This window comes from Octopus sinensis, linkage group LG6 (genome assembly GCF_006345805.1).
Source record: "Octopus sinensis linkage group LG6, ASM634580v1, whole genome shotgun sequence".
NCBI classification, from domain to species: domain Eukaryota; kingdom Metazoa; phylum Mollusca; class Cephalopoda; order Octopoda; family Octopodidae; genus Octopus; species Octopus sinensis.
This window is the reverse complement of record NC_043002.1, coordinates 40280147-40294379: the sequence shown is the minus strand read 5'-3', so window position 1 is coordinate 40294379 and position 14233 is coordinate 40280147. Positions and strand designations below refer to the sequence as shown.

Here is a 14233-nt window from a genome sequence, read left to right as displayed (position 1 = left end):
ACACCATGCCTCTTCATTTCTTGACCAAGCTTAGCGTCTGCCATTATTATTTTCTGAAACAAAGATTATACAGAATGAGCAAAAAGGTATGTCCTCAAATACCTCATGCACCTGTGTATATATATATATATATATATACATACACACACTAGCTGAATAGCCTGTCATTTCCAAGCAAGTCTTACAAAAGAATGTCTTATATAAATTTTTGGGATCATTACCCTTTGAACGGCAGATTGAGAAATTATTTTTTTGTAACTAAACACTTTCAAACTTTGGACACTGGTAGAATGTGTCACATAAAACATCTTTGCAGTCACAGCATATCTCCAGAGATCTCGGTCTTTTGTCATTGCCTCTGCGAGACCCAACTTTCAAAGGTCATGCTTAACCACCTCATCCCATGTCTTCCTGGGTCTACCTCTACCCCAGATTCTTTCAACTGTTTTGGAGTGGTACTTCTTCACACATCTCTCCTCATTCATCCGTAGTACATGACCATACCAGCGCAAACGTCTCTCTTGCATGCCACATCCAGTGCTTCTTATGTCCAGCATTCCTCTCAGGGCGCTTACACTGTTGTGTGTGCACACTGACATTACACATCCAGTGGATCTTGCTAGTTTCATTTCTTTCAAGCTTACGCATGTCTTCTGCAATCACAGCCCATGTTTCACTACCGTGAAGCATGGTAGTTTGCACACATGCGTCGTACAATCTACCTTTCACTCTGAGTGAGAGACCCTTTGTCACCAGTAGGGGTAGAAGCTTTCTAAACTTTGCCCAGGCTATTCGTATTCTAGTGGTGACACTCTCTGCACATCCACCTCCACTACTAACGTAGTCACCTAGGTAGCGGAAACTATCAACTACTTCTAGTTTCTTCCCCTGGAGTGTGATGGAATCAGTTTTCTGAGTATCTGTCGTGTCTATCGTCCCTGTGCATCTGCCACACACGAAAGCTATCTTCTCGGTTAATTTTCCTTTGATGTTGCTGCACCTCTTATGCTTCCATAGCTTTCACTGGGTACATCTTATGGAGTTTCAACTTTGGTTGTAATGCTTTGCTTGCATTTTGTTTAATAAAAAATCTTCCTCGTAATTTTTTTGGCTTTCTTTTTGTGATAGACAGCTGTTGTGCAGAAAATGCCAACTTCCAAACCCTCTTTTTTGTGATTTGCTAAAATTGATTAAACTTTAAACCTCTGTAACATTTTCTAGAACAAATAAATAAAAATTTGATTTAACACAGAAAATTATTCCAGTATACCAAATTTGAAAATTTTGACTTAATTTTAAAATTTCACAATATATGACAGCAACAAAGAAGACCACACACACATTTACAAATGTACACACAGGTAATCATGAGTTTAAAATGGTGTATTGTAGACATGTGTGTGTATGAACAGAAATGCTGCCTGTGAACAATTATTGTCAACGTACCAACCCCTCTCTCTTTAAGGCTACGTATTACTCGCCCACCTTTCTTTCCTTTCCTCGAAAAGTTTTTTAAAAGTTGTGTGTGTAAGTATCTATGTATTTGTGAAAGTATGTATGCAACATTACATGTATATCCTTGAATGACCACTGTATTAATGTTATCATCCCACTGCCACTCCATATTTGTCACTTACACAACTCTTTTCTCCTCGTCTCTGATATTAGTCACTCTCCCTATGTCACTTCATTTCCTGCACACTAACACTCTTGCACCCTTCTCGTTTTATCAAAAAATAGTCCATTTCACAGAAAACACAAACCTGATTTTTTATATACACACACACACTTAAAGAAATATATGCAAGCTCAAGCGTTTTTGATGTCTTCAGGGGCATACTAACAAAAGACAGTGAGAAATCATTACTATGATTGTGTTATGACTTGCTTGCCATATCTTAATCAGAACAGTTCCTCTTAAATTTACAATCTTTTCAAAAGAAACTAAAGTCCATGTGCATTTTTGTCAAAAAATTTTAAGTAGTCGAATTGAAGTATTAACTTGATTCAATTTTGGTCAAGCTCAAAATAATAATTAAGCATATGTATTTTGTATAGTTTTATAATCTAATGCTACAAAAATTCTTTGCAGATATGGGACACGGCTGGTCAAGAGCGCTTTCAAAGTCTTGGGGTTGCTTTCTATCGAGGAGCAGACTGCTGTGTGCTGGTATTTGATGTAACAGCACAAACTACTTTCAGATCACTGGACAGTTGGAGGGATGAATTCCTCATACAAGCTAGCCCTCGAGACCCTGAGCATTTTCCTTTTGTTGTCATAGGAAACAAAATTGATTTAGAGAACAGAGCGGTATGTAATGTTCTTCTTTTAATCATCAGTGCAGATATCTCAATTATTGTTCATATACACTGCTATACATTAATAATTATTTTTCTATGAAGGTCTTTATTTTTTTATAGTTATTATCAGTTTTTGTTTTTCTTTCAATCTTTGAGTCAGGAGGTAAAGGCTGTGTCTATAACTCTTTACAGGGTTTTTGAGACTGGTGTGAAAGATAGATAGATTGTATCCTCAAACTGGAAACCTTGTTCCAAATGCTTGCACCAGAGTGGACTTTGTTAAAGGTACCCTAGGTGCTAGCTAATGGCATTGAACCTGGCCATGGATTCTTTTCTAGTTGACAACTTCATTAATATGCAGACATGTGTTTTCAAGTACCAGTATTTAGAATTTGTTTGAATTAATAAAACATGTAGTGTGTGTGTGTCTAAAGTGAATGTGTTTACATATGCATCAATGTGTTCAGCCAAATATTTTCAATGGAAGTATATTGAGTAAAATGTAGATCTTTGTCATTTTTATCCACTCATAAATATCCAACAGGGTGATGTCAACTGGAAAAAGAATCTGAAACAGCCTCGGAAGCAACCAAAATTGAGTTGTGTTGTGAGAAGGAATATCTATTGCCTTTTTACATCTTATTGAGAGATTAATTTGCACACTAACAGCTAAAAATAGCTTCCAAAACATCTGTTGATGTATATTGTCTTTCAATTTTTTTTTAACATCAAATTAGTTTTAATAAGTTATTGTTTAAAGAGATAATAATGTTTAAGTTAAATGTTCATTTATATTTTCTTAATAGTCCTTTTTGGTTTTTCATGTAGTGTTTTGTTATTTTTCTGTAATAAATTTTTTATAAAATTAATTTGTTTCAATTGATAGGTTTCTGCAAAAAGAGCACAAGGTTGGTGCCATACCAAAGGAGAGATACCTTATTTTGAAACTAGTGCAAAAGAAGCAATAAATGTTGAACAGGCTTTCCAAACGGTTGCAAAGAATGCTTTAGCCCAAGAAACAGAAGTGGAGCTGTATAATGAATTTCCAGATCAGATTAAGATTACAAGTGATCAGAACAAACCTCGAGAAGGATGTGGCTGTTAAAGAACCTTATAACAGAAAAAGGGCTCGGTTTGATGTGCTCTAGCCTTGTGGGTGGGCCATTCTGACCATTCCGAGGGACAGCTGCTGCTGCTGTTGCTGACCTCTCAAACATTAACCACACACACACTTGTTTAGTGTGTGAACATGTGTTATGTGAATGTACATCTGTGTGAGTGTATGAATCTGCGTGTGTGTGTGTGCATATATATACACATATATATATTATACATATTCCTGCATAAATATATATATGCGTGTGTATTAAAAAATTGAATTATGCATATATATATAATATAGAAGGAAAACTGTTGCCATATGAAAGTGGTAAAACAATTATTGGTTCAGCAAGAGATTAGTTAACAGTTTGTTTTATTAAAATTTTATCCTATTTCCATGCACAGAATCTTTGGTTGAAAGTGAGGTCCCTAGAAATTTTTTGAATTGTGTGTGCCCGCATGTGTTATATATAATATATATATATATATATATATATATATAATGTGTGTATGTTTATACACATCACACACAGTCTTTCTTTTAGACAAAAATTTGTCCTAAAATTTTTCTGAAGTTTTCCTAACTTTAAAATGAACACTAAATAAATGCTTTATATGCAACATCCCATGTAACCCTTGGCTTAGTCTCAACAATTCTGATTTTTGTACAGATATATCTTGCAATACTTAAACATCAACTTAACAAAAAAAAAGTTTCTATAGTTATTATGCATCCACTAACAATTATATTTATTCTTAATATCTTTATCTTTAAAGGAATTATTTCTTTCTCTCGGAAATGAAAATAAAAGCCCCATTTGAAAGTGAGCAAATTTGTTATAAATCCTTATGTATGTGTGTATGTATATATATGTGTGTATGTATGTATATATATATACATATATATATATTAATTTAGGCTGACAATTTTTCACAGATAAAATAAACTGAAACTATGGTGGAATCATAGAACAACAATGAAATTTGTATAATGGTTTTCGAACCTTGTGTGCCTTCAATTGCACACATTTTACATAATCATGCATGCATACATTTGCATATGACATACACACACACACACATATTTGCACGACACATAATACATGCATACACAAACACTCATGTATGAGGTTCAACCAATGTCATAAATTCATTAAAAATAATAATTAATGTATGCCTGGAAGGCCTGTAATGAGAAGTAATAAAAAAAAAATTTTTTTAACCCAGCAGCAGCTGCCTCCAGTATGAATATGTAATTAAAACCTGCCAAGATTTGACATAACACAAAATATAGAATTGAATGACAGGTTGCATGACTTCCTTGGCTTTTGATTAGTCAAGTTTATAAAAAATGGGGTTGAGAATCAAAGGGAAATGAGGGATTGTTGTTGCTCGTGTACAGCAAATTCATGAATAAAGAAATTGGTTTGAATCAAAATGAGCCACAGGCTTTGTCCATTTCGTCCTATATTAGAATCCTTTGTAAGTCTTTTTTTGGGGGGATTATTATTTTTTTTCTGTCTCTTAGATATGACTTATTTAGAATGAAGTTTATCCCAGCTTGGCCTTATCTGTTTTTAAAGCAGTATATTGTGCTTTGAGAATAGTTTTAGTTTAAAGAAAGGAAAAGATTTCTTTTAGTTTATTGCTATACTTTGTAAATAATGCAAATTGTGCTAATTCTCTGTTGCCAATTTCTAGGACCTTCAATAATTTTATAAATATATCTTGGCTTAATTTAGCTCCTTTCTGGCTGCCATTAACTAAAAAAGAAAAAATTTGTTTTTAATATTTTTTTATTACCTATTCACTTTCCTTTGGTCTATTCTTCAGTTTTTTCTTTATGGTATATCTCTGAAAATCTGAATTTTATGAACGAGTTACTTTTGATGCAAAAAAAAATTATTAAATAATTTCTTCATTAATTAAATTGTTTTTGTGGTTCTTGCTGTTTAATAAATTGTTTTCAATGCATTTTCTTTCATTGGTTTGTTACAATAAAGAACATATTCCTGCTACAGGTTAAAGTATTAATATATTTTTTTGATTTGGGTATAAATTATTTACTGAGCCAGTTGAATCAACTGTTTTAGCTTGAGAGAAGACACTGTAAACAGTTTTAACTTCTCATCCATCAACAAAAAACTTCCATTTTCAGAATTTTAAATTATGACCCCAAAAAATTGTTTTAAACTTTTGACTTTCAGATTATTAAAATACCTTTTTCTAGGATCTTATCTACGAGATTTCTAGTTTGTTTGCTTCCAAGTAGTTCCATGTAATGTTCCCTTTCTTCCTAATTCCAATATTGTTTTGATTATTTAGATCTTAAATTTGAAATTATCTGATTTACAGTTGAACAGCCAATTAAAAAAAAAAAAAGGCCCCGGAAGACTCTTTTCTAATTAATAAATTCTTAGGAAAGCTTTTACAGTTAAAGTTGTAGGTGCATTGCTGTGTGTGTATACACATACATAATTACCATACAAGTATGTTGGACTACTTCTGAACATGGATGAAATACACCTTGAAAATGTTTCATTCCCTTAGCTATAATTTATTTGTTTGAATTTTTTGAGGGAAGAATAAGTTAGTTGTTCAATTTGTACATTTCAAACAGAAGTGGGGTGGAGTTCAAAAAGGCTGATCTGGAGGAAAGTTGAAAAAAGTGGTTAGTACAGAGTGAGGTGGAAGACAATATGAGAAGACATGGATGGATCAGAAGTGTTATTTATACTTTGTGTATGTGTAAACTGAAGTATCCCCATAGCATTTGCTGTCATTGAGCCACAAATGGAGGAGACATTGTGTTCAGCTTGTGTGTTTGCTTGTCTTATTAGAAATAGCAAGTTCCCTTCAAATCAAACACCACTGTCATAAAAATAGAAAATAGGGCTGTCAAAGATAATGTCTTGGATAAACTATATCTTGAAGACCAAATGATGATAGCTGAAATTCCTTTATTGGTTTTCTTGGTCAAGGCTAACTTAAAAAGCAATTTTTAGAGCCCATTCCATTGCAAGGTTACAGCCACAAGGCATAAGAATCTAGATCAGTAATACTGCTTGTCACTAACTTCCTACCACCCCTGATATTCATATATGTAAATAGTAGATTTAAAATGTATTTCTTTCAGTTCATCACATCTATCAAGAGAAACATTCTTTTTGAACATGAAAGTATGGTTAATTAAAGTAATTTTTTGAAAGCAGATCTTCACAAAACTGACATGAGAAATTAACAAGATGGCTTTACAGAAACTCGTCTTCAGTCTTTGGCCTGCATTTTTACCTGTGCATGTTTTGATTCTACCTTTTCAGTAGAGGCTCAAGTGCAAAATTCTTTCCTTACATAGGCTTTATATCTACAAAATTATTATGCTGCTTAAAAAATATTAAAACAATTTACATGTTTAGTCCTACAACTAAAAGGGAAAAAAATCTACATTGTAAATATATATGTAAAAGGACTACTGAATTTCAAAGCATACAAACCTATAAATATCTTTTGCAAATAACTTATGGCTACAAAAAAAGTCGAAGGGGTTCAATTTTTAACCTAATATCTGCATGTTATCTTTTATAATAGCTTTTACATGTGCTTCAAGATCCACTGTTCAAAAAGAAGCTTGTTTTATGTTCTCTCAAAAGTTTTGAAATTCTTTTGTCAATTATGTATATATAAATTTGTATCTAAAATATACTTTACAAAGTGCAAATGTCTGATATTAAACCCAGTGGGTTGAGTAGTGAATAGATATTTTATTATATCAAATATTGAGTGTACTCAGTTCCCTGTTCTGAGCTATTGTGAACAGCCAAGGGGAATACTCAGGATTGTCAACTTTTGATATAAGATATTGCATAATTTCATTTTTGTATTTGTTTTGCATGTCTCTTGGGAGTATATTTATGCTTTTGGTGAATGCATATATGGGGAGTGGGACAGTCCCCTGTTTAGTGTATTTGTGAGTATCCACAAACTTATCCTTACATATATACACTTATATGGCAATCTGTATAAGCACATGACAGACTGCACATAGGTTATATATATATACTTAAATGAAACTGGATTTATAAACATAAGATAATGAAGAATTAGCAATGACACAAACACTTCCATCTAACCCTGGATGTGTGTTCTCTGGCACCACTATATAAACAAGTGTGTTCTGTGTAGTCAAATGTGGTCTGTGCAAGTATATTTGTGAATGAATGTCTTTAAATACATGTATGTAGATGACTTTACATATGTGGATGTATATATATGAGAATAAGTACATTTGTGCATTGGTGTTCATTTTCTTGAGATATCAAAGCTAATTCAAGGCATACACAGTTATAAAACAAAAAAAAACCTAATTCCTCATCAGCATAGTTACATAACTTGCTCACAAAGACACCAAACATAACATAGAATATATCCATCACACACACTAAAGTAGTGTAAGTATGCTAATAAAAGCAGAGATGAGATTCACCTGGAGTTACAAGCTCTTCTCATTGAGAGATCACCTCTTGATGAAAGGTCTCTGACAAACCAACTGATTGATTGAGCAAACAATTACTCAAGCAGTCAATTAGTTTTGACTAATAATTGACTCTGATTTAGGCACAAGATTGAGGAGGAGTTAGTCAATACCATTGATCCTTAGGATTTGACTAGTACTGTATTTTGTCAACTGCAAAAGGATGAAAGGCAAAGAAGAGCCAGAACAAATACTGCACAATGAAACAAATTTTAACAATTCTGTCAGTTTGCTACTTTTATAGTTGATTAGTAACAGCTCTTTTGAATTTTTGGTACAGGGCCAGCGCTTTTGATAGAAAGGTAAGTCAATTACATTGACCCCAGTGCTCATCTGGTACTTATTTTATCAACCCTAAAAGGACGAAAGGCAAAGTTGACCTTGGCAGAATTTGAACTCGGATCATAAAGTTGGATGAAATACTAAGTATTTTGTCTGACCTGCTAAACTATTCTGCCAGCTCACTGTCTTCATGGTTGATTAGTAATTAATAAAAAGAAGTAAAATAGAACCAGTGTGTGTTTCTTATTGGCAAAATTACTCCCCTAAGGTACTGCTACATGTCTGTGTGTATGAATACTGTCATATAAGTAGAGTACTTTTATTTATCTAAGGGGAGGTGTTACAGTCAGTTAACTCAAACTTCTTTTATTGAACATTAAACTGTTTAGATATGATTATTGTATTAAACCTTTGATAAACCATTTATCTGATTCTCTATCAACTGCCACTTGTTAACAAGGATGTCTTATATTAGCTTGAGGCCTAATGTTTAGAAAGTAAAAGATTGACATACATGCTTAGAAAGTATTACCAAATAAAATCTTATTGTCTACTCACTACACTATTTGGGATTTTGATCAGTTGGTGACCCCTTGACTCTGCATAAATCTCTGTGGCTTAATATAATTTGTACCTATTCCTGTAGTACCATTTCTTCAAGAGACAGTTTCAACCTATGGACTTCTGGGTTATGGGTGCTGCATTCTTCCACTGTGCCACTTTTCTCCACAAGTGATTAAGCAAATATATAAAGTATATTTCTTAAGTTGTCTGTTTCAGATTAGCCTGAAATGAATTCTGTTTCTCCAGTGCAGCATAGAAAGCAAGCTTGCTAGTTTCAACTACAGTGTGAAGAATAATGTTGAGACTTCTACAGTTAGGAATTAGAGTATCTTGCAGCTTATACATTCAGTATATCTTTTTTATTTGCCCTCTCTATTTCATTTAGCTTCTTTCTTATTTCATGTTGTTTAGTTTCAGATTACCAGTTTCATTTGTTTTCTTTTCTGATGGTTTAGTCTGTACCTGTGTCAAGCAAAAACTATGTCTCTAATCTTCCATGTTATCATGAGATGGACTTTAGAATGACTTGTCATAACCTGTTCTGTTACCAACCAGTCATTGTCTTACTAGTATCTATTTCAGCACTGGGTAAAATGTCTAAGAATAGAATTTAATATTAATATATGTTGCTCAACTGAAAACTACGATCACAGATGTTCCTATTGATGTCATTTCACTTTTTGTAAAGCAAGAACTACATTTTTTTCTAAAAGGACTGGGTGTTATTTGAATGAAATTTGGTTGCTGTTTTTAGTAAATGGAATGATTCCTTTGTTAGCTTGTGCTGATATATTTTAGTTTATAGGGTAAAAATTATATCCAAAATATATATTGTTTCCTGGACACATTATTGCTAGAGAATTTTTTGTCTGACTTCAAAATTTTTGGCAAAAATTCTTACACAGCGGATTCCTGTTTAAGATAAATTCTAAAAACAAAATAGCAACTAACTTTGAAAGAACTTCTTGCTAATTGATAAAAAAAAAGAAATAAAGATGGCATGTGATGCAATCCAAATACTCAAATTTTTATTATAAAACTATGGTGTTTATATGAACTTAAACAAAGCTTATAAAATATATCCCAAAATTGAAATAATATTCTCTCTAATTTTGACACAAAGCTGGCAATTTTTAGGGTGGGGGGATCAAGTCAGTTACATTGATGAAAGGCAGTTGACTTTGAACTCAGAATGTGATGCTGGAAGAAATGCTGCCAAGCATTTTGTTCAGTATGCTAACAATTCTACCAACTCATCGCTTTTATATTAGAAATGATATATCACAATATATTAAATACTTTGTGAAAGAATTTTTTGTTTTTGATATTTAGTTATTGTGTGAACATTCCATTCAATGTAATTAATTGGAGTGGCTAATTCTAAACTTTTTTTTGTAGACTAGTGGAAGTCCTAAGTTATAAACAATTCATTATCAAGTGATAATATATTAGTTCAGTTGGCAGACTGAGATTTGTAATGGGCTTTTTATCTGAAGTCATTTATGTTGTTGGATTCAAATTTACGACCAGTTTTTGCATAGCCCCAGATCAATCCTGATTGAGCAGATATATAATCAAAACCAAGATCATCTTATCTATGTTTTCCATTTTTTCAGGCAGTTATCTACATTATTTAATGTCTGTTTTTTTCTTTTTTAAGATGGGTTATAATTGAAGGGGATATTTGGCTATTATTTCTTGCAGGTAAACTGACCATATAGAGATGATCTAGTTGGATCCTTTTTAGCTTGGTTAAACCTATTCTTTTTACTTACAGGTGATATTTACTATTGTAAATATTTTACTTTGCAGTTTTGAAAACAAAGGAAATTCTTTTCAAGATTGATTAAACTTATTATAATTTTTCAGATTAATAATTTATTTATTTTTTTTTTTAACATCATAAAAATGCAGAAACTTTGAAGTCTGGCAGCTTTTGTTTTTTTTTTCTTTTTCCACCCAATGGTTTTTTTGTTTTTTAATCCCATATTCTACACATTATTATTTATAAATTTACTTCAAGTTCCACCGTCAAAACATTTTTTCTCCCTCTTTCCATCTTTTCATTAATTGATACATCTTCTGATGTAGTTAGTTAATGTTTCATATTTGTTAATTATACAGTTGTATGGTTAAGAACTTTACTTCATATTCTGGATTCAGTGCCACTGTGCTACATTTTAAGCAATGATTATGAATGGAATTTTGCAGATGATAAAAAAAATATATCCTGTATTATCATTTACATTATTTTTCCATGTTGGTATGGGTTGGATTTGGTATCACAATACAAGTTAGATGCGTCAGAGGATCATGTTTCACTCATACATTTCCTGTTTGGTCTGGTTTATGCAACAGAATATCCTTCCTGATATCAACTTCTTATAAAATATACTAGGTGCATTTTATTGGCCACCAGCGCTGAAAAGTTTGTCATCACTGAAGAGCATTCTCTATGTTGTTCCTGTTCAGTCAAGAGAGTGGTGAATGCCAATAGTAAAGAAAAATGATAGGAGGTAAGGACAAGACAGATTTTATGCTATCCCTTGATACACAATGTTGTGATGGAAGAGCGGTTGAAGGATAAAGGATAATGTTGGAAGATATCTTTTGATAAGAAACTGATAAGCCAGTTCTTTAAATGAAGCCCTTTGTGATATTTGTTCCACCTGACTTGCTCAGACAATCCCTTACCACTCTTCATTGTAAATGTTATGAACCAATGATTTCATTGAAAATATAACAGATAATGCTAGTGTTACCAAAATGTAATAAACAATGTAATTTTTGGCCACTGAAGCAAGTGTTATTTAATAGTTTAGCTTCCAGCAAGCTTTCTTTGTACCTACTTTCATTCCTAGGTTCAGCCATTTTTCTTCACTTCTAACAATAAAGCCAATCAGTAAAACATGAATGCTTTGCTTCTATACATCGCAATTCTTAGATTTGTACAACGAACATTCCCTATACTAAATGATTTTGTATAATTTTGTCATTCTTTCATTTTTGTATTTATCTCTCTCTAATTGTTCGAACATCTAATTTGTTTATCTTGGTTTGGTTCTAATTAAAACCCACTCATACTTCCTTAACCCAGTTCTCATCAGAGGGTTTTATCATATGACTGAAATCTTTCTTACATCTAAATTTATATGTAGTTTTATCATACATGTAACACACATTCATTACTTCTCTTTGTAAAACTTCATACTTATATTTCACTGTCATGCAATATGTTTAACACACACTAGTGCCTCTATACAAAATAAATTCCTAGTCCATCATGAAAATATACAGGATGTAAGGTTAGTAATTAATGACATGAAAACATTTTCTGGGATGTCTTCTGTATGAAGAGCATGTGAAGTGAGGGAGGCTAATATACATCATGTGGTGAGCTACAAAATGTCTCATAATTAAAATTGCATGTGTTATGTAAAAAGTATATAACATTACGTTTTTTTTTTTTTTTTTAAGACAGGCTTGCGAGACAGCTGCAAAATTCAACTAGATAAATATTAAGTAGATGTCTGCAGTGAGTTTGACCATTGTTAAGCAAAGTGACAATCCTAGACATGTTTCAGTTTTATTAGTCCTCTTCGGGGGAGTGTAATTTTACTTGTACTTATTAGGTCTTAGAATGGCTGAGAGGATTGAGTGAAAACATTCACTGATTCTAATATGACTTACCATGGAGTGTGATTAAATTATAAAACTACTAATAGCATAAGACTATCTAGAATATGCTATTTTTTATCTTATATTGTTTTTTTGCCAGAGGCTGAGGCCAGGCTGGAGCACTACCTCTAACAACAATCTATAGCCATCTACTAGATGAATATCATCTAAATTACCAACTCTCGTTGGAGCGATGAGTTCATTTCCCAGAGATTCCTTCTGCATGAAGAAATATATTAAGTTGATACTAACAATGAAAGCCTCAACGAATGAAAATTTAAATTACACTTGTAATTAAGAGAAATGACAGTGTTAATGGTAATTTTTATCAAGAAAGACAAGGGGGATAGTTGTGAAATCCAAAATTTAAAGTAGCATGCATTCAGAATGTTTCTTCCCCACTGCATGCTCCACTCAATTTTCTTTACTTCAGATTTCAGAACCATGTTCCTTGACTTTAATTTTTTTTTTAATTCAGTAGATTAAATATCTACCCTTACACTATTAATATTCTGTGAAATAGCTGGTTGAAGAGATATGGATATACAGAGACCGAGAGGAAGGTAGGAGATAGGGAATGCTATTTTGCTAATTGGGTAACAAGAAGAGGCAAAGATAAAAGGAAAAGAGTGTTTACCAGAGGAAATGTAGTGGTGAGAGTATAGGGAAAAGAATGCTAGAGATAATTGCATACATGCTTATAATGTTCTGAGAACAGTCATAGCTGTTAAAGTGGTGATGGTGTCATTGATGAAGATAATGGTTAATGAAGATGGAGATGGCGAAAAGTGTAGTGTTTTATTGTGGCTGTGTGGTAAGAAGTTTGTTTCCCAAAGACGTGGTTCCATGTTCAGTCCCACTGCACAACCAATCAAAGTATCATGAGTGGATTTAGTAGATGGAAACTAAAAGAAGTCCATCATATATATAAATGTTTGTATTAGTGTTTGTCCCCATCACTCCCATAACTTAATTCACCAAAAGAAACTGGGGTCAATTTGTTTGACTAAAACCATTCAAGTATGTCCACAGTTTAGTGACTGAAACAAGTATGTTTTTTTTTTAAATTGTCAATCACTTAAAATTATATTCTAATTAATATATAAGTGCGATAATTATGTTCTGCTCAATCAAATCTTAAAATATATCTGGTATCTCTATTATTAGTCTACTCCCATCAGTATATATATAATATATATATACCATCATCGTCGTGTTAACGTCCGTTCTCCATGCTAGATGGGTTGGACGGTTCGACCGGGGTGTTCTGGGAATAGCAAGAAGGCGCACCAGGCTCCAGTCTAATTGGCAATGTTTACAGCTGGATGGCCCTTCCTAACGCAACCACTCCATGAGTGTAGTGGGTGCTTTTTACGTGCCACCTGCAAAAGGTGCCAGGCGGGGGCTGGCAAACGGCCGGTCAGATTGGTGTATTTTATGTGCCACCGGCACGGAAGCCAGTCGAGGCGAGTGGTTGCTGGCATCGGCCACGAGTCGGGATGGATAGTGCTTTTTACGTACCACCCGACCAGGGATCCTGGCTGGTTAATTCGATTTCGATTCGGCTTGCCCAACATGTCTTCACAAGCAAAGGGGGTTGGCAAGGTGCATTCGTACATTTTTTTTGGTCGAGCATTGGAGTATTTTACGTGCCACGGCCACGAGTCGGATAGTGCTTTTTACGTACCACCAGACCAGGGATCCTGGCTGGTTCAATTCGATTTCGATTTCGCTTTGCCCCAAACATGTCTCACAGCAAAGGGGGTTGGCAGGGCC

The 14233-nt window shown here is 33.3% G+C and overlaps 1 protein-coding gene across 2 annotated transcripts in view; it reads left to right on the top strand.

The window, feature by feature from the left end:
• LOC115212827 (ras-related protein Rab-7a) overlaps positions 1-5327 on the top strand; it is a 52594-nt gene extending 47267 nt beyond the window's left edge. The window contains exons 4-5 of one of the 2 annotated variants that reach the window (XM_036503849.1): positions 2093-2311; positions 3188-5327. In XM_036503849.1, the coding sequence (XP_036359742.1) occupies positions 2093-2311; positions 3188-3406 (438 nt within the window). In that variant the 3' untranslated portion in view covers positions 3407-5327. The remainder of the gene's footprint in view (positions 1-2092; positions 2312-3187) is intronic. The other variant, XM_029781598.2, reaches the window with a different exon arrangement.
• The last annotated feature ends 8906 nt before the right edge of the window (positions 5328-14233 follow it).